The sequence below is a fragment of the Podarcis erhardii genome (assembly GCF_964252035.2).
Source record: "Podarcis erhardii genome assembly, chromosome: 6".
NCBI lineage: Eukaryota > Metazoa > Chordata > Lepidosauria > Squamata > Lacertidae > Podarcis > Podarcis erhardii.
In genome coordinates this window covers 38391916-38415645 of record NC_138510.1, presented here as the reverse complement: position 1 = coordinate 38415645, position 23730 = coordinate 38391916, and the positions used below count along the sequence as shown (strand labels likewise).

The 23730-nt window shown below is 42.4% G+C and overlaps 1 protein-coding gene across 1 annotated transcript in view; it reads right to left on the bottom strand.

Moving 5' to 3' along the window:
• LAMB3 (laminin subunit beta 3) overlaps positions 1 to 12097 on the bottom strand; it is a 56935-nt gene extending 44838 nt beyond the window's left edge. Inside the window, exons 1-3 of the mRNA XM_081864888.1 lie at positions 11964 to 12097; positions 10452 to 10508; positions 8894 to 9048 (exon numbers count right to left, since the gene is read on the bottom strand). Of these exons, the coding sequence (XP_081721014.1) occupies positions 8894 to 9048; positions 10452 to 10508; positions 11964 to 12012 (261 nt within the window). The 5' untranslated portion in view covers positions 12013 to 12097. The remainder of the gene's footprint in view (positions 1 to 8893; positions 9049 to 10451; positions 10509 to 11963) is intronic.
• Positions 12098 to 23730: the final 11633 nt, after the last annotated feature.

The following is a 23730-nucleotide window of genomic DNA, read 5'->3' as shown; positions in this document are numbered from 1 at the left end:
TTAAATCAACATTATACCATTTAGTTTCCTGCTTTCCCCTGATTAAAAGTCAGAATTACCAGCTGATCTAATAATCAAGTTAACAGCATATGCCTTAAACAAACATATACGAGGTAGGAGCATTTGAGGGCAGCAGGAAATTAGTAACAGTGCACACTTTGTGTATGTAAACCGCTAATCGATGTGCCAGAGTGGAATGACTCACACAGTACATACTGTAACAGTGCATGCATATAGAATCACCGTATGAACTTTGAAAGGTAAATTTCCTTGGTATCAGGCTTAAAAACAGCCATATCTTAGCCCGAAGACTTTGCTAGGTGTGTGAGGCACCTCAGAAGGGCTGTGCCCTGAAAGGTAGCATGGCATTATCTGAAATAAAATAAGTCATACAGCTGCAAAGCATGGGACTTAAATAAGGAGAAAGGTAGCAGTCCTGGTTCCCTGCAAAGTATCAACTTAGGTTTAGTCACGCTGCATGAGGTGAGGCATCATCGCTGCCCCATCCTCCAGCTGCAGTGGTGCTGCCACTCTCTGGGACCACTCTCTGGCACACTTGCACCTGCCACTGCTGCCAACTTGGTGCTCTCCCCCCCCCCCCCCCGCTCGCAACCTATGTGCTCTATCACATAGTAAGCTTCTTTGGGATTCATTTGAATGAAAAGCAGCATAGATATATAATCAATCACTCAATGAATCCCTCATCACCCACATCCAACCACAGTAAGTCCAATCAGCAAATACCACCCAATGCCAAAAGCAGCTTTTTGGTGTGTACCCTAGTATTTTCCCTGACTGGACAGAATCTGAAGAATTAGTAGCAAGTTGCAATCAAAATCTAGAGAGTGGTGCTGCTTGAATCTGATGAAGCAATCACCCGAACTCCTATTTCATTTGGCAAACGTGCAAGCGCTTGTCTCAGAGACTTGTTCACTCAGCCCTTTCTCCCCCTTCTTCATAAGAAGTTTTTTGGGGGGAAACTGCTCAAGCAAAAGATTGGAGAAACCACAACACACCAGCCAGCCATTCTTATGTGAATGCTGGGCTAAACAGTGCTGTCTCCTTACCACTGCAAAGAAACACACATGAAGATTATGGGCTTCTGCAGAAGACCAACAGCCTTAACAGATGACATAAACGGAAAGGCCAGGAAATGCCGGCAAGGATTTGAACTGTACAGGTTAGAGCACATCCCTGTAAAAAGGTGATGCAAGCAAGGAATGCCCTAGTGGAAAGGTTTGTTGCTGTTACTGGAAGCTCCCAATTCTGTGCTCTGGAGTATGCCAGTTGAAGCCATGTTTTCCCACAAAACAAGTGAAACTTGAAAAGGCCTTCTGAATATCCCTATCTACATGCCTCAGTTCAATATTCATAAAATGGAAATATTAATAACCTATATGAGGTTTCATGAGACACAGGTTTGTTTGTTTTTTTATAAAAGTGGGTGTTTTGAATGTTTCAAATGTCTGTTATCTCTGGATAATATCCAGCAAAATTGACACCCACAAATTTGTGGCTTCTGGAGAGGCTGAAGAAATTGAGGTCACTTTCACCCAGCTCTGACATTGCATTTTTTTTTTTAGATTCTGCCCTTACTTCAAGCATCTTAGGGCAGTGCAAATGCCCCCCTTGTGGTTTTTTTTCCACAGTAACCCAGCAAAGATGAAACAAAACAAATTCCTTCCAGTAGCACCTTAAAGACCAACTGTTAAAGTTGGTCTTTAAGGTGCTACTGGAAGGAATTTGTTTTGTTTTGACTATGGCAGACCAACACGGCTACCTATCTGTAACCAGCAAAGATGGTTAGGCTGAGAAAGAGTGGCTGACCTAGGGTTACCCACTGAGCTTCATGGCTGTGTGGGGATCAAAACCCAGCTCTTCCCAGTCTTAGACCAACAATCTAACCACTATACCATTCTGACTTATGATAACAGCCAAGGAAGAAGAAGAACAAGTATGATTAGTTGCTTAATAGCTACGTATAGTACCACCTCTATCTGTCTTGAAAAGTTGCTGTAACTCTTTTGCCGTAGCTCATCTGTTTTTTTTTTATGATTTATAATCTTGTCCTCAGCCTGTTTACTCAGAAGTAGGTTCCACTGAGTTCCATAGGACTTGTTTCAGAGTAAGCAGGCTTAGGGCAGTAACCAGGGGTCAGCAAGCTAAAGTCCATGGGCTGAGAGCAGCCCATGGAGGTTGTTTGACCGGCCCACAAGCTGCTCCCAAACCAAGCCACCCACTCACGTGCTGCGCTAAACCAGTGCAAGGTGGAATGGGGACTCGCTTCCGCAGCACCAGAAGTCACGTCTGTGCAGATGCCGAAAATTGTGGGCGCGCGCGCACACACACACACACACACACACACACACACACAATCCAGCCCACAGAGGGATCTCCGCAGGACCGATCCACCCAGGCAAGATAAACCTTGCCGACCCCTTGGCAGTAACTGAAGTATGTTAGGCCCCACAGACAGTACCTGACACTTTCCTTGGCTTACCGTGTGTGTGTGTGTGTGTGTGTGTGTGTGTGTGTGTGTGTACACTGACATAGTTTTCTTATCCTGCCATATCTCAGATGATAAAAGCATCTTCTCACTCTTTGTGATTATCATGCATTAATAGCCCCCTCACTACCAGGCAAGATAATGGTGAGAGAGTCTGATGTCCTTGACCTAAGGCAAACAGCAGTCTTAATATCCAAGGCCTCTCATATAACAAACACTGAGGAAAGTTAGACGGGCGAGTTCATGTATAAGCCTCCAAGATTATCTGCCTCACCATAAAAAGCTGGAACTGTGGAAGGCACTTCACATAAAGATTGAAAATGGAATATTTCAACCAGCCTCTCAGCTGTTTTCCCTCCCTGCCATTGAAACTATCCAAAATGGTATCATACTGTAATATTTTAATGCTCCCACCACTATTTGAAAGACAATCAGAGGCACCATGCCTATTACAGATGCACCATTACAGCAGGTACCAGAAGGAGGTTAATTATATGATTTCAGTCAGCTTGATAATCTGCCCCCAGAGCTGCCACTTTTTTTCCTGGGAAGGCTCTCGTCCCTTTAAGCCTAACCCTAAGTAGTTAGAGTGCTGAGTGGAGACTGAGGAGACCTGTGTTCAAATCCCTGTTCAGCCACAATCCACACTGAATGCCCCTGTGCCAGCCATTACTTCTCAGCCTAAAATCTACCTCACAGGGTTGTTGTGAAGATAAAATAAGGGAGATTTTTATCCCACTCCTTATTGCATTGGGATGAGTCATAACAATTCAACACATAATACACAATAAAAACAAATCCACTTTAAGTTATAGCCAGCTACCGTTTAAACTGGATATTTGACTGTTTTTTTACTACTCTCTAAGATTAGAAACTGCTTTAAAAACCTTTGTTAAAAAGTGCAGTTAAAAGGTTTTTTTCCTTAATTAAGGAGCAAAACAGACAGAATTTCAACTGAAGAACACTTCCTCATGACTCCATCTGTGTGCTAGAAAAAACATCACCAGTTAAACCTCTGCCTGTCCCATGGCTGTTAAATGCATAGCAGCCTTGCCAGGAAAACCAGTGGCAACCCTGGCAACCCATCTTTATTGACCCAGGATGAGAGAGAGATGGAAACTAATGTAGGATTCTAATAGGACCCAAGATTTATCTCTTGGCAAGCCAGAATCTGAGGTCAAGCACCTCCAAATCACTGATCAGGATTAATGCCCCCTTTTGCATAATTTGCAATAGTGGAAGTGGAGGCTGCACTTTGCCTAGTCCTGGGCGAGAGGCTGCCTCTGTGGGGGTACAAAGTATAAAGGTTAGAAGGAATCACAGCCAAAGCAAAGGCAGCAGACGAGAGGCTCGGGATTGGAGTGCTTCCATCAGCACGGAACTTACCAGGATTGCAAAAGACTCTGGGACACAAAACACACACTTTGGGACACTTCTCTGATTGGCACCAGACTCAGACAGTTCACATTGGCCAGCAGGGCAGAGTGTGAGGAAAGCAAGCAAGCTAATGCAGCCCCTCCTCCCATACCCTGTGCAGAGGTTGCAAAAAAAAAAAAAAAGGACTTTAAAACTTTTCCACCGTTTGGCACAAAAGTGAGGAACGTGATACACAGCCTCATTAACAGTACACCAGGAAGCTTGAGGCCCAAAACAAGGGGGAAGGGCAGATGGATGATGAAACTGTTGCCACTTTGTCTTCACAGCACTGACCTATTAAGCTGCAGAGCTGATACAGAGCAAGTGGCTGGCGCATGCCGAGTCGGAAGACGGTTGCCATGTCCCAGTCCTCCCAAATCCAGGTGGCAGCATTTGAATATTACGCAAATTGCTTCCAATTCTATGGTTAAGCCAACCAAGCATGCTCATTTGGGCATTTTCCGCCCAATGCTTTTGCATTGGCTGCTCCTGGTACATATCAGAAAAGCTGAATGCGTGCAAAGTGGAAATGCACCTGGTGGACTTCTTCATTTCATGGAAAAAGTGGCTTCTCTCCTATTGTTCTACAGTGGTACCTCGGGGTTAAGTACTTAATTCATTCCAGAGGTCTGTTCTTAACCTGAAACTGTTCTTAACCTGAAGCACCACTTTAGCTAATGATTTCTGTTCTCATCCTGAAGGAAAGTTCTTAACCCGAGGTACTATTTCTGGGTTAGCGGAGTCTGTAACCTGAAGCGTATGTAACCCGAGGTACCACTGTACTTTTCTTCACTGAAAGCACAGAAAAGTGTGTGTGTTTGGGAGACCAAATTTGAAGGTAACATCCAGACAGTTACTATTATGAGTCATCTTTAGTGCTGAACATGAGCGCAATCAGTGCCAGAATTATGTATAAACTAAACAAGCTACAGCTTAGGGCCCCACTCTCTTGGGGGCCCAAAAAAAATTTTAAGGGGGAAAAACTGGATGCACATTTCTAAAATCAAAGATAAAAAACAAATAAAATAAAACCTACCTACAGCAACAGTGTTTTTTGTTGTGTAGGCTCCTATGATGTAAGTAATGGGCCCCGCCTGCTAGCCTGCTCCCTGAAATATCACTGGTTTGCTCATTTCTATATATAGGGTACCATATAGCATATATTCAACAACAAAAAACAGGGACAATTTGTTGTTGACAAAGGATAGCTGGACATATAAAGGGCCCCATTACCTTCAGTAGCTTAGGGCCTCATCAAACCTAAGCGCAATACTGAACTGCTGAAACATAGGTCAGTTGTGCCGTGATGATCAAATTCCTTGTAAACCACCTGGGTACCACTGCACAAAAAGCCTTCTCCTGCACAAAGGTAAAACAAGTTTGCCTTCTCAGCCACAGATGTGCCATGACCGCAACATTTGATTCAGGCCTCCTTAGAAACACCTCATAACTCTGCCTTCCTGTTGTAGCCATTTTTAATCATATATCCCTGTGAGCCAATACATGCTCAGAGAAAAAACTAAAGTTGCTATCAACAGTGTTTCATTTTCCACCAATAACATTTTGTCCACTTGTTTGGCACTTAATCAAAATAAAAGGTAAGAGAATTATTGGGTTCGCAGTGGTGACATGGAATAACAGTGGTGGCAGGGGAATATAATGGACAGCCCCAAAACACAGGTAAAGGTTTCATAGCCTTGGTGAGATCATCTGATTTTCTCAAGGTGCAAGACTCCACAAGTGCATGGCCTTGTTTACATAGGGCCCTAGTACATAATTTATCCATGCCATGGGGCACAGGAGCAAACTTTAGACTTACAAATTTTACCCTACCATACTCTAGCATTTAATGAAAACTGGGGCTTTTTTTGAGAAACAACAATGTAATTAGTTCCTTTTCATGAGGCCCACCCACCATAAAAATGGTAGGGAGTGGATTATGCACGACCCCCTGCACATGTAGAGACTTACAGAGGCTTGGGTTCTCATTAACTGTGAGTCATTGTATGATTTCAAGGTACCTTCCAATGTCTCACTTCATAGCTGTCACATGTGAACCAGCCCTGTGTGATCCACACATGATGATCTGTTGGACTCTTAAGAATGCACACACAGACTTATTCAGTGGCAGATTAATAGGAAATCAACAGAAACTGGCTGCTTAGAAAGTGAGACACCAAGACTCCTATGGCTCCAGCTCCACCCACCTCAGGAAAAGGGAAGAGATAGATGATAGATAGATTACATAGATGAGAGAGAGAGAGAGAGAGAGAGAGAGAGAGAGAGAGAGAGAGATGATAGATAGATAGATAGATAGATGATAGATAGATAGATAGATAGATAGATGATAGATAGATAGATAGATAGATAGAGATGATAGATAGATGATAGATAGATGATAGATAGATGATAGAGATAGATAGATAGATAGATTAGATAGATAGATAGATAGATAGATAGATAGATAGATAGATAGATAGATAGATAGATGATAGATAGATGATAGATAGATATAGATATAGATATAGATATAGATATAGATATAGATATAGATATAGATATAGATATAGATATAGATATAGATATAGATATAGATATAGATAGATGATAGATTAGATAGGATAGATTCCTTCCAGTAGCACCTTAAAGACCAACTAAGTCAGTTCTTGGTATGAGCTTTCGTGTGCATGCACACTTCTTCAGATACACTGAAACAGAAGTTTCCAGACCCTTCTATATAGTGAGAAGGTGGGGAGGGGTATTACTCAGAAGGGTGGTGGGAATGGGTGATTGGCAGATAGCTGTGATGAGCCTGTTGACGACTCTTAACGACTGCAATAGGTCTTACAGGAAAAAGCAAGGGGTGAAAAGGTGAAAAATGGCTTTGTCATGTATAATGAGATAAGAATCCAAGGTCTTTGTTCAGACCAGGTTTTTCCATGGTTTTGAGTTTGGTGATAAGTTGTAATTCAGCAGCTTCTCTTTCCAGTCTATTTCTGAAATTCCTTTGTAGTAAAACAGCTACTTTGAGATCTTGTATAGAATGTCCTGGGAGATTGAAATGTTCTCCTACTGGTTTCTCTGTCTTGTGATTCCTGATGTCCGATTTATGTCCGTTTATTCTTTGGCGTAAGGTCTGGCCTGTTTGTCCAATATAGAGAGCTGAAGGACACTGTTGGCATTTTATGGCATACACAATGTTAGACGATGTATAATGAGATAAGAATCCATCGTCTAACATTGTGTATGCCATAAAATGCCAACAGTGTCCTTCAGCTCTCTATATTGGACAAACAGGCCAGACCTTACGCCAAAGAATAAACGGACATAAATCGGACATCAGGAATCACAAGACAGAGAAACCAGTAGGAGAACATTTCAATCTCCCAGGACATTCTATACAAGATCTCAAAGTAGCTGTTTTACTACAAAGGAATTTCAGAAATAGACTGGAAAGAGAAGCTGCTGAATTACAACTTATCACCAAACTCAAAACCATGGAAAAACCTGGTCTGAACAAAGACCTTGGATTCTTATCTCATTATACATGACAAAGCCATTTTTCACCTTTTCACCCCTTGCTTTTTCCTGTAAGACCTATTGCAGTCGTTAAGAGTCGTCAACAGGCTCATCACAGCTATCTGCCAATCACCCATTCCCACCACCCTTCTGAGTAATACCCCTCCCCACCTTCTCACTATATAGAAGGGTCTGGAAACTTCTGTTTCAGTGTATCTGAAGAAGTGTGCATGCACACGAAAGCTCATACCAAGAACTGACTTAGTTGGTCTTTAAGGTGCTACTGGAAGGAATTTGTTTTGTTTTGACTATGGCAGACCAACACGGCTACCTATCTGTAACTAGATAGGATAGATAGATGATAGATAGATAGATAGATAGATAGATGATAGATAGATGATAGATAGATCATAGATAGATGATAGATAGATGATAGATAGATAGATAGATGATAGATGGATAAATATAGATGTAAATTGACCAATGTTTAATGGATTAGCTCTTTTAACTGCTAAAATTGACACAGCAAGGCATCATTAAAGATACTGATGGGTTGCCATTTTTTTTTCCCTAGCAGAAATCCTATGTCTTGATGAGACCATCACCTGCCATCTGAATTTTTGTTTGTGGCGACCAGAGAGAGTGCTATTATAACGCCCTTTTCAAAGAAGGTCCACCTAAAGACCTCACTGCTATCATTCAAGTGCCATGGGAAAACATTTCTAATTTCCCAGGCTTTCCAGAACTGCTAATGTAAGCATTCTTTAACTCAGACCTGCTTATTACTATCTCCTTGAATGAGCCATTTTAGTTTCCATTTGCTGAATCTGTTTGCACACATTATTTATTTATTTTTAAATTACAACTCTGTTGGGTATCCTGAGAACATAAATTTATTTGGAATGTACAGGATATAAATTACATAATTATTATTATTATATTATTATTATTATTTTAAAAAAACCACCTCTATGCTCATAGGCCCTAAATCAAGAAACTCCTACAGGTAAAAACGGAATGTCTCTGACATTCAATGAGCAAGGCCAAAACAAACAAACAAAAAGATATGAATACAGTTAACATGAGAAGCCTAAATTTCCCCTGATGCTGAGGCACACAGGGACTGACCAAATAAGGGCACCAATCAAAGCAGAAAAGGCATACAGAACATTATTGCTTGTTGCAACTTGTAACTTGGCCCCTGTCGGATGTGTTATGGAGGAGAACTGAAGCCTATGGGAAATATCTAACGTTTTTACTCCTTGCCTTTAAGCCTGATTAAAATTCTGATACTTCTCTGCAACCAGGCATTGCATATTCTGGGAAGTTGAGGAGGCCCCTTAGTGTTTAAATACTGCCATTTCTGTTCAGTGGAGAACACAAAACGACAGCCAGTGCTGCTAAACAATGTACCTTTCCTGTGTGAATAAAAGATACTTATGCCATACGTACTTCCCCATATGGAGTGCAGTAAGTTTCAGGTTGGACAAGTCCACAGGTAGAAGAGGCTTTCAAGTGATGGATTCTTCCTACAAGAAGGTCTTGCACAGGTGGGTAACAAGCCCCATGTGAGCAGGTAGACTGGGCAGCCAAGAGGTGTGGTGAAGCTAGAATGAAACAAGAACCAAATTTCAGTTAATAAAGACAAAAGGAGATTTTTAAAAGCATCATAGCAACGTAAAACCTGCTGGTTTCCCAGAAGCCGTCAGAGATAACATAACAGCTGGTGTAGTATGGTTGTGAATTAACTTAAAATTAGAAGCGATTATGTGAAATCTCACTTCCTGCTGTGGACTCAATGGCATCAAGGTGGTCACTCAGACGCCCATCTTGGGAGTAAGCCCCAGTTGACTAAACACGGCTTACTTCTGAGTAGACATGTACAGGACTGCACACATTTGCCCCTAATCTGCAATATGTGCAGGTCTCTTCAATACTGACCCACCTTAAAGGGTTGTGGTAAGGATTACTGAGATAATGTATCTACCTTAAATATTCAAAAGCAGTATTTATGCTATTATGTCAAACAGCCACCCATCTTTTTAACTGATACAAATAATATGCTGATCATTCATAGATTCATAGAATTGTAGCATTGGAAGGGACCCTCAGGTTCATCTAGTCCAACCCCTGCAATGCAGGAATATTTCTCTTGAATCCATGGCCCTGGGATTAATAGTCTCATGCTCTACCGACTGAGCTATTCCTCCGCTAAGACTGTGTGTTCTCTTGTGTGTTTTCACCACAGCAACCTCACAGCCCCCTTCCCCTTCCTGGTAAAAAAAGGTAAAGAGTAAAGGACCACTGGGCGGTTAAGTCCAGTCAAAGGCAACTATGGGGTTGTAGCGCTCATCTCGCTTTCAGGCCAAGGGAGCCGGTGTTTGTCCACAGACAGCTTTCCGGGTCATGTGGCCAGCATGACTAAACCGCTTCTGGCACAACAGAACACTGTGGTGGAAACCAGAACGCACGGAAACACCATTTACCTTCCTGCCGCGGCAGTACCTATTTATCTTCTTGCACTGGCGTGCTTTCAAACTGCTAGGTTGGCAGGAGCTGGGACAGAGCAATAGGAGCCGACCTTCTGAGTGGCAAGCTGAAGAGGCTCAGTAGTTTAGACCACAGCGCCACCCGCGTCCCCCTCCCGGTAAGCAGCAGCGACTCACCTGCCAGGAGATCAGGTAAGCGCCTCTGCCCTGCTACGCAGTCTGCTACCGCAGTACATCTATAATTTCTGCCCCAGCCTACTACTCAGTAGCATATTTTGATTTTGGCAGATACCAAAGATGAGGTTGTCCCTATCTTAACACCAAGTACTTCTTGTGAATGGTCTTTAGTAGAATGCATACAATTCTACATAGAATGCATACAATTTTTAACCAGTTTCAGTTAGAGATTATATCCAACCACCTTGGACAACTGATTTCACCTCTGTGCTTTTCACGAAAAACAAATCTCAAAGACTTCATTTTCTTTTCAGTAGATGCATGCTTAGAATGCCAACACTTACCCAGAAAAAAAAGAAATATCCACATGATGCTGAGATTTCGCAACGCTAAAAATTCACCTGAAATGAATGTAAAGCATAAATTCAGTGGCACAGATGAAGACACAGAAAAGGACACTCCCTCAGCCCATTAACTTATCTCTGATTACCAGCTTTGCACCACTGGTTTGCAATTATGCCATTTCACTGTGGTTGCTTCTGCAATGTAAAGAAGTGCAAACCCAATGCAGAAGGAAGCAGATGGAAGGGATAAAATGCACATTGTCACACAGGCCTCCTCTAGCCAAGACCGCTATCTAGTCCTTTCAGTGGTGGAGACAGCTTTGTACAAGATAGATAGATAGCTTTTTTCTGGGGTGGGGCGTATACCCCTAAACATCTTGTGGGTCTAAGTTTGGCCTCATTGAGGGGCAGTATTTCAATATGAGTAGGAAAATGAGAGTACCCCTAAACATTTTTTCAGAAAAAAGCACTTGATAGACAGATAGACAAACATATATAACACAAATGCCTTCTTCATGGCAGTGAATGGGGAAATGCAGTCATGGAAAAACTGTCAGCTGCCTAGAAACATATCAGCATTAACCCCCTTTAAAATCAGAAACAATGATTTATGGGACACTGCTCATTCCTAACGCTGAAGATGCAAATGGAACAATAGGATCAGTAATAAAAGTTTTCTGTAGTGCTGACTGTGCTTTCAGTTGCACTTTGACATACATCTAATATAAGACTGACAGCGCAATTCATATGGCTCACATCTGCATTTCTGTGCACCCTATGCAAAACTAGGCCAAAGTTATGCATAGCCTAATATTCACTGCCCAGCTTGCTTGTGTGAGAGACTGATTCTAAAATGAGGCTATTTCAAAGGTGCCCTCTTTAGAATAGGGACATAATAGCTTCTTCTCAGTTCACCTTTTGCCTATTTGCATTTGCATAAAACCTCTTTGAATACATAAAAGATAAGACTCTCTCCATAGCACTAATCAACTACAGCTGAGTTCTTTCATTCTATTCTCTCTGGGGAACAAACCCCCCCTAAATTTCCACATGGATTTTGGAGAACCTTATTTTTCAGAGACTGACGAATTTGCTGCCTCTGAATCTCTCTTTTACAAATCAGTCTACAAACGCAGGGCAAACAGATAACTTTTAAATGTCAATCGACACAGCAAGCAAGCTACTTTCTAAACTTTTACCCGCAGCATGTGCTATTGTTCCCAGCATTTATCTTTATTTTATTTTATTTTATTTTTATTTTTGTCTACTTCATTCTGGATAGCAAAATCCCCCTTACCCTTCTGGAAATGTTGCAAGCATCCTAGAATAACTGATTCAAAACTTGACTAAACAATGCAACCTTTGTAACCAAATCCCCACAATCACGAATCGACAGCCTGCTAGAAGCACAATAGCAGTTTCTCAACTAAAATACAGAATTCCATTGTGCCACAGAAGCTGTGCCAAGTGGGATAATGTACAGTTCCCAATCCCACACTCTGTAGAACCTACCTGCTTCTTCCCTGGGATTTTTCCTTCTCTTGCTTGCCGGGGTCAACATGAATCCCACACCTGGTCTCTTGCGCTTTCAATCTCTGATTTTAAACACGCCTCACCTGGGGAAGTAAGCTGTTGTGGGTGTAGTAATAATGATACAAGGAGTGATTCAATGATCTCTTCAGACAGACACACCCATTTACAATATAACTCATTATACCTCCTAGACAATGAGCAAATGTTTATTCACCGATGTGAACTATGGATTTTTAATCCACTAAGAAAGGGACATAAATTCAAGAAAATATGTCACAGTAACTTTTAAAACAGCAGGAAGAGAGCAGTTTGGTTTTGCTTTGTTGTACCCATAAGTAAGGGAATCCATAACTCCAAAGTAAATCTTTTCAAAAGAATATTGGTTTTCTAAAACCACCTAAGAGATGGAGGAATTTGGTGCGGTTAGGATTAATTCACACTTTCCAGAATGCAGGCAAAGGCACAGCTTTCCTTCTAAAGTCACACTTCTCAAAATGCAGTTCTTGAAACAAGTAACTTATACAAAAATGTGTCTGTAAGGGGAATATGTACAATAAATTGAACATATTAGTGAAAAACGACATATAAAATGCATAATATTAGGGGGAACTGCTTGTATAAGCAGGAGAAATTTGAACAAAAAGGCTGGTGAATTTTCAGGATGGGGGACGTTTTCAATAAAATAAAATAAAATCACAAGCTGAGGCAGAAATGTGGAAAACTGAATCTAAGACTGGAAAGATGGGAAAGTGAAAGAAAAGAAAACTGACAGATTTGTGCATCCCTATCCAAGGCTCTTCCTTTGAGTGAAAGGTCCAAAATGAAATAAATGAAAAGGAATTATGTCCTCAGGAGTTTGGTCTCAACAAGGTTACTCTGAGTCAAGTAACTCTTGATCCAAAATGAGAGATGGGTCACATTTCACTTATTTAGGAGTAATATTTCATGTGAACAGTGCTCATAAAATATATAGCCACATTTTTTCTGGCAATCTCATTCAAATGTCCAGTTCATTCAAGGAAAGAGCAATGGATATGGTGAAAATAAAAAGGTGCATTTCTTTAGGTGACTTACTCAGTATTCATTAGACTGAATTTCATTTCTTATTCATTTGAATTACGCAGGCTAATGGCACACAACTCTTTGAAAAAGAAGCTCTGCCTCTTATTGCATATTCAGTTGGTCAGATAGCACTATTGTGTCCAGCGTGCATTTATTTCTCCTGTGGAGAAATATGGTGAGTTATGGCATCTCTTTTTCTAGAAAAATAGCACTGTATAACCCAAAAGCATTTTGGGGTGGATGGAGGGCAGTTGTGCTTTCTAGAGCAAAAAGGGGGTCAGCAGCAGGGGCGGAGGAAGGGGGGCAGTGGGGGCAGTCCACCCCGGGTGTCACCACTGAGGGGGGTGACAAAATGCTGGGCAGCACTCACCGCGGGTCTGCAGCACGCCCAAGCCAAGTGTCTCTCCTGGGAGTGATACAGTGGCTTGGGCGCCTGCAGGCTCCACGCTGCCCCAAACGGTCCGCCCGCCACCTCCCCCTCAGCTGTAAGGCTGCTGAGTGGGAGGAGACAGGCGGACTCCTTGGAGGCCCCCTTGGAGCATCCTGCCCCGGCTCACCCCATGGACGGCTGACCCTGCCCCCATGGACACAGGGCACACGCGCCACCCCAGGCGCCCAATCAGCTTGCTCCGCCACTGGTCAGCTGTTTTGTAACAATTACATTTACATTTTGTTGTACCTAGGAAGGTACCTATACCCAGTCAGAGCATTTGTACATGCAGCGAGGTGTCAGGTATTAAACCAGGGACTTCTCCCTATAAAACATTGATCTCTGCCACCCTGTGGTCCGATTGCTGGGATATTCTGATTTCCTCATAACAGCTGCACCTATTAGGTCATCAGGTAGGATAACTGAGGGATTACTGATGACTGTGTGGCCTTTCCCCACTCTACCCTCTGAAAAGCCAGCGTCTGGAAAAGCCCCGCATTTCAGTTCATTTTTCTGCTTTCAAATAAGGTTGACGACTTCTTACTGTCGCTGCTCCTTTGCCTTTAAGCATCTGCTGGATATGCAAAAACTAAGCATAGGAAGATAACCTTTCCCACTGCTCCATCTTGTGCTGGAAACAGCTGTACTTGCTTAGGTTTCAGAACAGAAAAAAAGCACAGGAGGAGAACCAGCAAACAACAACAACCTCTACTCTAAAAAAATTCAGGGCCTCCCATATATGAGCAGTTGGAATAGAACATGGATAGGAACAGAACTTCAAATAGCTTATCAAACGGCCCTCTAGTTCTCTGGGGATATATAAAGAAGTAGTATGTTCAATTCAGACTGTGAGTTCAATTCAGGTCTGGCACTGAAAACAAATTTCTAGGCTCAGAATGTGCTCAGAGGCACCCTGTTAATTCTAAGTGGATGTCTTTTGCATGTAGTTTTAGCTTGTGTATCTTGGTGTTCTAATAAAAGAAATAAAGTAAATGTTCCCACCTCTGAGGCAGATCATGTCCTCCCTAAAAGACGGCACGTGTTGTGGTGAGACCTGGAGACGGACCTCCTGTGTTGTGGGTGGGTTGGATGTGTTAGCCACAACAACCGATTGGAAGGTCCCTTGATGTTGGGTTCAATCTGGCCAATGGGGCACAGTCTAAATGGATTGAGGGACCTATATATACCCATGCATGTGACCCAGAGCTTCCTCTTTCAGCTCATACATTCAGAACACCCACCTACCTCTCCCTAATTTTAGGGCATTGTGCAACTGACCTTGCTATGCCGTCATGTGTCATCTGTCGCTGGGACAGGGGCACAGCAGTAATTTCCCCACTTGGCTGATTGGCTGTTGCCATTTGGGTTTCGCCTGCCGTGTGGCAAATCGTCACAACTTGTAAGGTTACGGATAGGCACTGGTTCTGGTGATAGGGATGGGAGAGCGCTCTTGCCATCCCTATGTGAAGGGTATTCCGTTAAAGGAATCCAGGGACTCAACTGGTTTGGTCAACCCTCGAGAGGGGGTTGTGCCCATGCCTGAGTCCAGGGGAGCATCTGGGTGGTGAACATAGTCACTTCCCAGCTTTTCGCCTACACAGGTGTTCACCATTGGCTGACCTATGCTGGTGCCCTGGGTCAGCGCTGCCTGCAAGGGTGCAGGGAGCTAGTCGAACCAGAGCCTGTGCAACCACTCACCTTCTGTAATCAATAAAGTTGTGGCCTAAATTCTACCAAAAACCAAAACTAAAATTTGTGTGAATTTATTTAGGGGGGAGGTCTCTGGGTCGAAACACGCAAAAGACTCTCAGCCTGGAGAGCTGAGCTGCCTTCCCTCAGAGCTGACAATATTGAGCTAGATGGACAAGGAGCCTGACCTGGTATGAGACCATTTCCTAACCCGAGCACTACATTTACATTTACAGCAACTAGCAAACACTGGTGCTTTACTCTCAGATGCTGGTGTGTATTATTTTATCTGAGCCACATTTTACAGCACATAAGAACCATTCTCTGTTCTCATTTCCATAATGTACAGGACCAGAGTGCTTTCTCAAGCATTTATTGATTTGTAACCCTGACCTAACTCCATTTTCAATGAAAATCAAGATCTATAGCTCCAGGGTTTAAAAAAAGGGAAGATGGTGAACTGTCTCCTAAAGCTACAAGATTTGAAGGCTTGGTTGGGAGTTTTCTCCTGCTCTTGGGTGTGGCAAGAATGCTGGTAAGTGGGTAGAGAATCTGGGTGTGCCTGCTTTTGTAGGGCTTGCTCAGACTCCAATTACTAATGCTGCGGCGCCAAATTTGTTAGTGTGGAATCTTGATTCAACAAACCACCTTGCAGTCAACAGCTCTCAACTTGTCAGGAAAAATTAGCAGTTAGAAAATGAGAGGGGGGGGAGCTTGTTTTCTTTCAACTTGGTGCATGAATATCAGATGTACATGTGGAAAAGGAATTTTAATAAAGAGATCTAATCTACAAACACCAGTTGCAAAAACTCAGTGCAAAATAAGAAAATGCCTCTCTTCCCTATAATACCTAGTCATACAGGAAACTGAAGGGCGGAAGCAGCAACTAAACAGCAGACTTGCATATCAACCCATAACACCATCTCATACATATTCACAAAATGGGCTAGAAACTTGGCATGGCTTTGCTGAGCTCCCATAGGCTAAGCTGCTGCAATTTAATAGGATGTTCTAGGGTCTCTCCAGAAGATCTCAGAACCTGGGCAGTATGAGATTGTCATCCATGTGTTTGCAACTGTTTTGCCTTTTTTTTTTTAAGGACTGTTGGAGGAGCTAAGAAAAACAAATCATACCCATTTATCCCTGCAGCAATCCACTTTTCCAAATATAACTCAATGCATGTGAACAAAGACCTTGAGAGAAATCAAGTTTCTGATCACACTGGGTATGAATCAGTACTTTTAAATTATTGCTTCCTGTTTTGAGAATTAGCTATCGAACACTAAGGAGATTCACAAGATGATAAGCTGACATGAAAATGCCAACTTGCTATAAATGATCTCCTGTTGCAGTTCAGTGGCACTAAGTAGACACTCACCTGCAGGTCAAAGTTCATTCTCAACTTTGTCTTCCTTCCCTTCTGCCATTTCCCTTCACAAGGAAGGCAGCATGGCCCTGAACCCCCGTTGATGGAAATCCCATGGGGGGAGTGTGCTGTGGCTCTCAAGTCCTGCTTGTGAGCTTCCCACAGGCATCAGGATGGCCACTGTGAGAAAAGGAAGATAGATTAGATGGGTCTTTAGCCTGGTCCAGCAGGGCTTGTCTTTGGTTCCTATTATCACTTAAAGCTCTATGTCAACCAGTCTTGATAGATCCTAGGTTTGTGCTGGAATGTAGCATTATTCTGTACCATCTTGGCTATGGAAGACCTGCTCCCTGCTTTGCAGACTTTTTCCCACGTGGCCTGGGAGGGAAGAGTCAGGACTGACTCCAGCTACAAAAGCTGAGGCTGCTGAAGAGGCCAGAGACCATCTGGGCTGTATCTTAGCACAGATCCAGGTCATCAAGCCTGAGTTTCTACCGCTGCTGCCCACCATGAACCACTATTGGCAGGATTGGCAGCAACAGCAGCAGATATGCTCTATGCTTCTGCAAAAACCGGTGCCTTCTTCTGCCCCATCTGTGATAAAACATGTCTCTCCCTTATCTGTCTCTCCAGTCACAGCAGGCGTTGTAACTCTCCAATGGTTTGACTTTGCCCCTGAAGGTTCACTCTTTGATTGTGTCCTGAGACATACGGATGCCAACATCATAATTTTCTATTCTCTTGCCAATTATGCTATTTTAAATGTGCATTTTATATTTTACTTCCTTTAATAATGTTTTCTTTTGAAAGGCATAGCTAATTTTCTTTTTGGGTTAACTTTGCTGCATTAAATGTGCATTCTGCACTTCATCTCCTTCACACTGTTTGATTCTGGGTTGTTTTCTTGTAGTTCTTTTCTTCTTTAAAATATAAAGTAGTATAGAAAATCATCATCATCATCATCATCTCCACAGTCTTTCCCATGAAATAATTTGAAAGCGTTATTGAGCCAAACCTCCCCTCCTCCTCAAAAATAAATTGTTCTGGGACTGATTCAATAGTGTAGTGTTTTTTAAAAAATATATATTCCTGACCCTGGATGCAGATTTCAGTAATAAAAGCCAGCAGTTGGTGATGAATATGAAATAATCCCCTCCCCAAAGGAGCAACCAAGAAAGACAGTTACATAACAATATTATTCAAGTTCATAGCTTTTGATACAATTATTCACAGAACAAGCCTGTTAAATAATACACAGCAGGCTTGAGTTGTTTCTTTTTTAAAAATGTATTTGTGCAGCTTAAAATGGCAAAACACATTTCAGTTGGTTAATATAACATAAAGAAAAGAGAATCCCTTATGTAAAGGTAAAGGGACCCCTGACCATTAGGTCCAGTCACGGACGACTCTGAGGTTGCGGTGCTCATCTCACTTTATTGGCCGAGGGAGCCGGCGTACAGCTTCCAGATCATGTGGCTAGCATGACTAAGCCGCTTCTGGCGAACCAGAGCAGCACACAGAAACGCTGTTTACCTTCCCACCAGAGTGGTACCTATTTATCTACTTGCACTTTGACGTGCTTTCGAATGTACCCAAGATAATAACATGATTTTTAAAATCGTTATTTAGAAGCAAAACATCTATATAGCCTCTTCAGTACAAGATATAAGAGGATGCAAATGCTATCTTGGAAAGTGTTGTTGTTGTTGTTGTTAGTAATCCACCCTTCTCCTTAAGGTCCCAAGGTGGGTCACAACATTAAAAAGACAATATTAAAAAGAGTTTTAAACAACTTACAGTCACAGGACTAAGGCAGGTCCTTAAAATGTACATCTTAAATGCCAAAAACCAGGGTAAGGGGCTTCATCTTCAGCATTTGCTTAAAGCTGTGTAAGGAGGGAAGAGACAGTTCTACAACTTAGTAAATAAATAAATCATATTCATATTCATATTCATATTCATATTCATATTCATAATAACAATAACTACTGCTACTGCTACTTCAGTATGATCAGGTTCTTTGTAGATATACTGAATTGCTAACAGTCCAATTCTATGCAGGTCTCTCTATGCAGAAGGCAGAGAACCTCTAAGAGCACCCCACCCCTTTTCTCTTGTGGCGGCATCTCTACTTGAGGAAATCATAGGTGTTTCATTGGCTCCTCTGCCCTGAACTGTTTGATTATTGGTGGAGATAATCATGAAGCAAAACTTCTGAACTGAGCAATAGAGATTCATTCATTTGTTATAATAATAATAATAAATTTTATTTATATCCCGCCCTCCCCAGCTGAAGCCGGGCTACAACAATGTAGAACTATTTGTTTGTTTGCTTGTAAAATGTGTGCCTTAGCCTTCAGCAATTTCCATGCAATTCACAATCGATATTAAAAACAAAAACAAAAAACAGAAAATAGCTGTTTTCTTGAGGGCGGGTTTGGCTAATTTTTAACGCATTTTTACAATGGATATTCAGTGATCTTCTGCAAGTTGCCATGTGTTCCAATTTTCTTTTAATATTCTCTTGCTACTTCATCTTATCTGCATTGGGGGAAAATGTGAACCTCTTAACTGGACAACTGACCTCAAGTCTCGCCTACTGGAGATCAGCTGACCATGGTCTAGCAATATGGGACTCTGCATGACAACCAATGTATTGCTGCACGGCTAAAGTCCCATCTGACTAGACGGATACACCATTCTGAGCTTGTCTATACATTTACACACACAAAAACCCTACCCTAAGCAAACAGGACTGGAATGTTTCCTGTTTGGGCTTACTGACCAATATTGCAGTCAGAGTGACAGCCAAGGCTGACATTGCTGAATTTAAATGTCTACTGCAATGACTACATTCCATTTACTGGAAACAAGATGACAGAATTCAGAGAGAAATGAAAACTGGTCAACAGAAGAAAAAGGATGGTTGAGATACATGCAAGTGTCCCCACACCCACTAGTTTTCAGCTTCTTTCAGATCTCTAGAGAAAGGAAGTTCAACAGCTGTGAAGCAACCATATCTTCAATTTCTGTAAGAAGACATGCAGGAGCTGATTGCGAGCAAGGAACCAGCAGTCAGCATGGTTGGATATCTAACAGGATCCTCATGCAGCTAGAAACTCAGATATATAAGCTAGGTGCCAAATGGCTCCTTAAACCAGAGTTACAGTTGCCCAAATGGCCTAGTTGCCATTTTGGGGTCAGATGGCTCAAAAATTGTATTTTTCAATACAACCTTTTGGTTCCTGAAATTAATTCTGATTGTTCAGATAATAAAATATAACAGATAGAATTCTACAGGATATGTTGCTAGTGTGTGAAAAGAGTCAGGATCCAAGGATCCCCAGGTATGCAGCTCCAAATAGTGAAGACATTGGGCGACATCCTGGTGCCCAGGCATCTTCACTTGGTCACAAGTGGCCGATAGCTAGGTGCAAAATGAACCTGGCACCTGGTGAATTTCAAATGCTAGCTAACAGGTAAGCAGAGACCCTCAGAATTGCAGGAGAATGGCATCAGCATGCACTGGCTGGTTAAAACAGAATCGCTGAACTAAGTGTCCGCCCTCCCAATAACCTATGATTACCAGTTTTTTTTCCAATGAATCCAGGGACACTTTTTTTTTTTTTTTAAGCTGAGTAGCAACAGGGAGTCAGTAGTAGGGATGGTGAGGCAAAAGACCCTGGGCCCAAGCAGACACGCATATTACATAAAGGTGCAAAGCCCTTCATTTGCACCCTGTGAAACATAAATGCACAGAGTTTTTAAAAACCGCAACAGAGTGCCACCCACCCGTGACTCCCGAGCCTCCCCCAATATCCTCCCCCCTTTGTTTTGACTGATCGGGGGAGGCTCGGGAGTCGCAGGTGGGCATCTGTTGCCCAATTTTTTTAAAAAAACTGCGCATTTATGTTTCACAGGGTGCGAAAGAAGGGCTTTGCACCTTGCCCGGCAGAGAAACTGCACGCCTTGCGCCCCTCCTGGGCAACGGCCACCCACCCGTGACTCCCAAGCCTCCCCCAATCTGTCAAAACAAAGGGGGAAGTGGGCAGGAGATCTGTACCGCCACATATCCCTGGTTCCCCTTTGGCAGTGGCGGCAGCAGCAAGCAGCTCCTGAAGCCATCCAAAGCGAACTGCGCTACCAGGCTGGCTCCGGGCTGCGGAGGCTGCTGCTGCCACGTTTCCTGGGGACAGATTTACAAATCTGGGGACTTTCTGGGGACAGAATTTGTCTGGGGACAGATTGCAAATCCAGGGAATGTCCCTGGAAACCGGGGATGTCTGGTAACCCTACAATAACCATCAGAATAACCAGAGTCCTTTTCTTTTCCCGTCTCCTCTGAACGCAGTCATTTTTTGTCTGCAGCATCAGCCACCTGTGTTATGTAATATCTGTTCCATGCTAGTAACCAGCAAGTCATTATCCTTCAGGAACCAAAGTCCACGTACTGCTGACCTTTGCCCATACTGAAACCATGTGGAACTGGGAGATGTGGCAATGGTCTCTTGTGCCTTGTCAATAGACAAGGGTAAAAATAACACTGTGCAATATTTGGAAAGTGTTGCTGTCTGGCTGAAAGAGCTGCTAGACACAATGTGTGCCCCCAACAATGTGATCTTACAAGATGCACAGGAATGGCACCAAGCATATCTGAAGACACTGGAAGCTGCCTTATACTGAGTTGGACCATTGCTCCATCCAGCTCAACGTAATACTTAAAAATGATAAAAAGTTGGGATTTCAATATGAAATTTCAACCTTTCAGAGAGAAATAATAGAAAATGATAAGAAACTAATATCGAAAATGTACAATCTGTTGCTGGAATGGGAAACGAAAGATGAATAGGTTAAATCAGTCATGATTAAATGGGCAGAAGGTGTGGGACACAATATCCAGATGGAGGAATGGGAAAAACTATGGAAGAATGAGATGAAATTCATGCATCTGTGGCAATTAAAGAAAATTATATTAAAATGATGTACAGATGGTATCTAACTCCTGTCAAATTAGCAAAAATGTACAAAACTAAAGAAAGCAAGTGTTGGAAATGTAAAGCAACAGAAATGACATTTTTTCATATGTGGTGAGACTGTAAAATTGTTAAGAAATATTGGGAAATGATTTATAATGAAATGAAAAAGATGTTTAAAATAACCTTTGTTTAAAAAAACCAGGAGCTTTCCTACTAGGCATTAGAGGAGTGGATTTACCAAGATCACAAAAGAATTTGTTTATGTATGCAACTACAGCCATATGAACATTATTAGCACAACATTGGAAAAAAGAAAGTGTCCCAAGCTACAGAAGATTGGCAAGTTAAATTAACAGAATATGCTGAAATGGCAAAATTGACAATGAAATTAAGAGGAAGAGACAACAACGAATTTAAGGAAGAATGAAGGACTTTATTGCATATATACAGAAGCAATGTACAGAGGTTAATACATTAGCAGGGTTTTAAGATTACTTTAAGATTATTATGAATGGATAATAAGTAATTCAAATGGTTAAAATTTCACAATGGACATGCAGCACGTTGATATACAATGAAACCAAGAAAGGGAATAGGGGGAAGTCAAACTGTTTTGATTTGTTATTGTTGTTTCTTTTACAGTATTTTTGCTATTGTTGAAAAATTAATAAAATGTTATTGGGGGGGGGGAGATCCATCCAGCTCAGTACAGTCATACCTCGGGTTGAATGTGCTTCGGGTTGTGTGCGTTCGAGTTGCGCTCCGTGGCAACCCGGAAGTAACGGAGTGCATTACTTCCGGGATTCGATGCTCACGCATGCGCAGATGCTCAAAATGACGCCATGCACATGTGCGGAAGCGGCAAAACACGACCCACGCACACACAGATGTGCCGTTGCAGCTCACGTTGTGTTCAGGATGCGAACGGGGCTCCAGAATGGATCCCATTCGCATCCCGAGGTACCACTGTATTGTCTACACTGATCAGCAGTGACACATCAGGATTTCAGATGGGTGACTCTCCCAGCTATACTTGGAGATGCCAATAATGGACCTTTTGCATGCAAAATGTATATTCTGCCACTGAGCCATGGCTCTCCCCTTTGAAAATCCCACAAGGAGCTTGTTTGGAGGTTCTAGCAGGGGAGCGCAGCTATCGTATACCCTTGACCGAAGAACGGTACACTCCTTCTATCTGGGATGGTCGTCCTCTTCCACCGAGCGCGCAGCTTCGGGAGGGACGCACATGGAGCGGTGAGGGAGGAAGGGGACACCCGCCTAGCCAGCCAGATCAGCCGTGATCAGAGGAGAGAGACGGTGGAAGAAGACTGGAAAAAATTTAAACTATATCTTAAGAACTGTTGCAAAATTTCGGACTGATAAAATGTTAAGGGTTAAGAAATAAAGAATTATAGCTGTAAATATTTAAATTAAGAAAATTTTGAGGGAAACGAAATATTGAAAAGGAATGAAGGATTGCTAAAAATTTTTGAAACAGGGGTGCAGTGAAGGGGAGGCGTGGGGAAGTCATGTGTTGTTTATTTGTGTGTTTTTTGGTGTTATGAAAATTAATAAAAATTATTTTTTAAAAAAAAGAAAATCCCACAAGGAAATATTCTAAGGCTTAGCAAAAAAAAGCACTGCATTCTTGATTTCAGGATGTATCCAATGTAGCACTAAGAGCGCAAGGATTTCTGCCTGCAGAATGGGATATCCTCCCCCTGAACATCCCCCGCAAAGCTGTTCTAGAGGTTCCCCCATTCCTCTTGGAGCAGATTTGGGGAGGTTGCATGCATAGTGGTAGAAGAGAAACTCCCCCTGAACAAACAGAAATCCTTGCACTGACAAGATAGGAAATTCTGCCCTTCATGTTCCCTATTCTTTTGCAGCCTCCATAAATACGGTAATTGTTTTTGAGGAATTTTCCCTACTGAAATTCCTACTTCAATCTGGCCAAGAGAAACAACAGCTTTTTGGGACTTCTGCTCACTGCAATTCTTTCCACATTCCTGACCAATACTCCTAGGTTGTCCCACTCCATCCTTCTGCTATTGGAATCCTTTGTCCACAGCTTCCCTCCTGTCCTGCATGAGCACCTGCAGAGCCTTGGGTATTTGACTACGGACTCTGACACAAACTGGGAAAGGATTCCTCTAGAATAGATGGACCCCAAACCAATCATCTGCACTTGCTTGACAGGGCTTCTGCCCCTGTAAAGGTAAA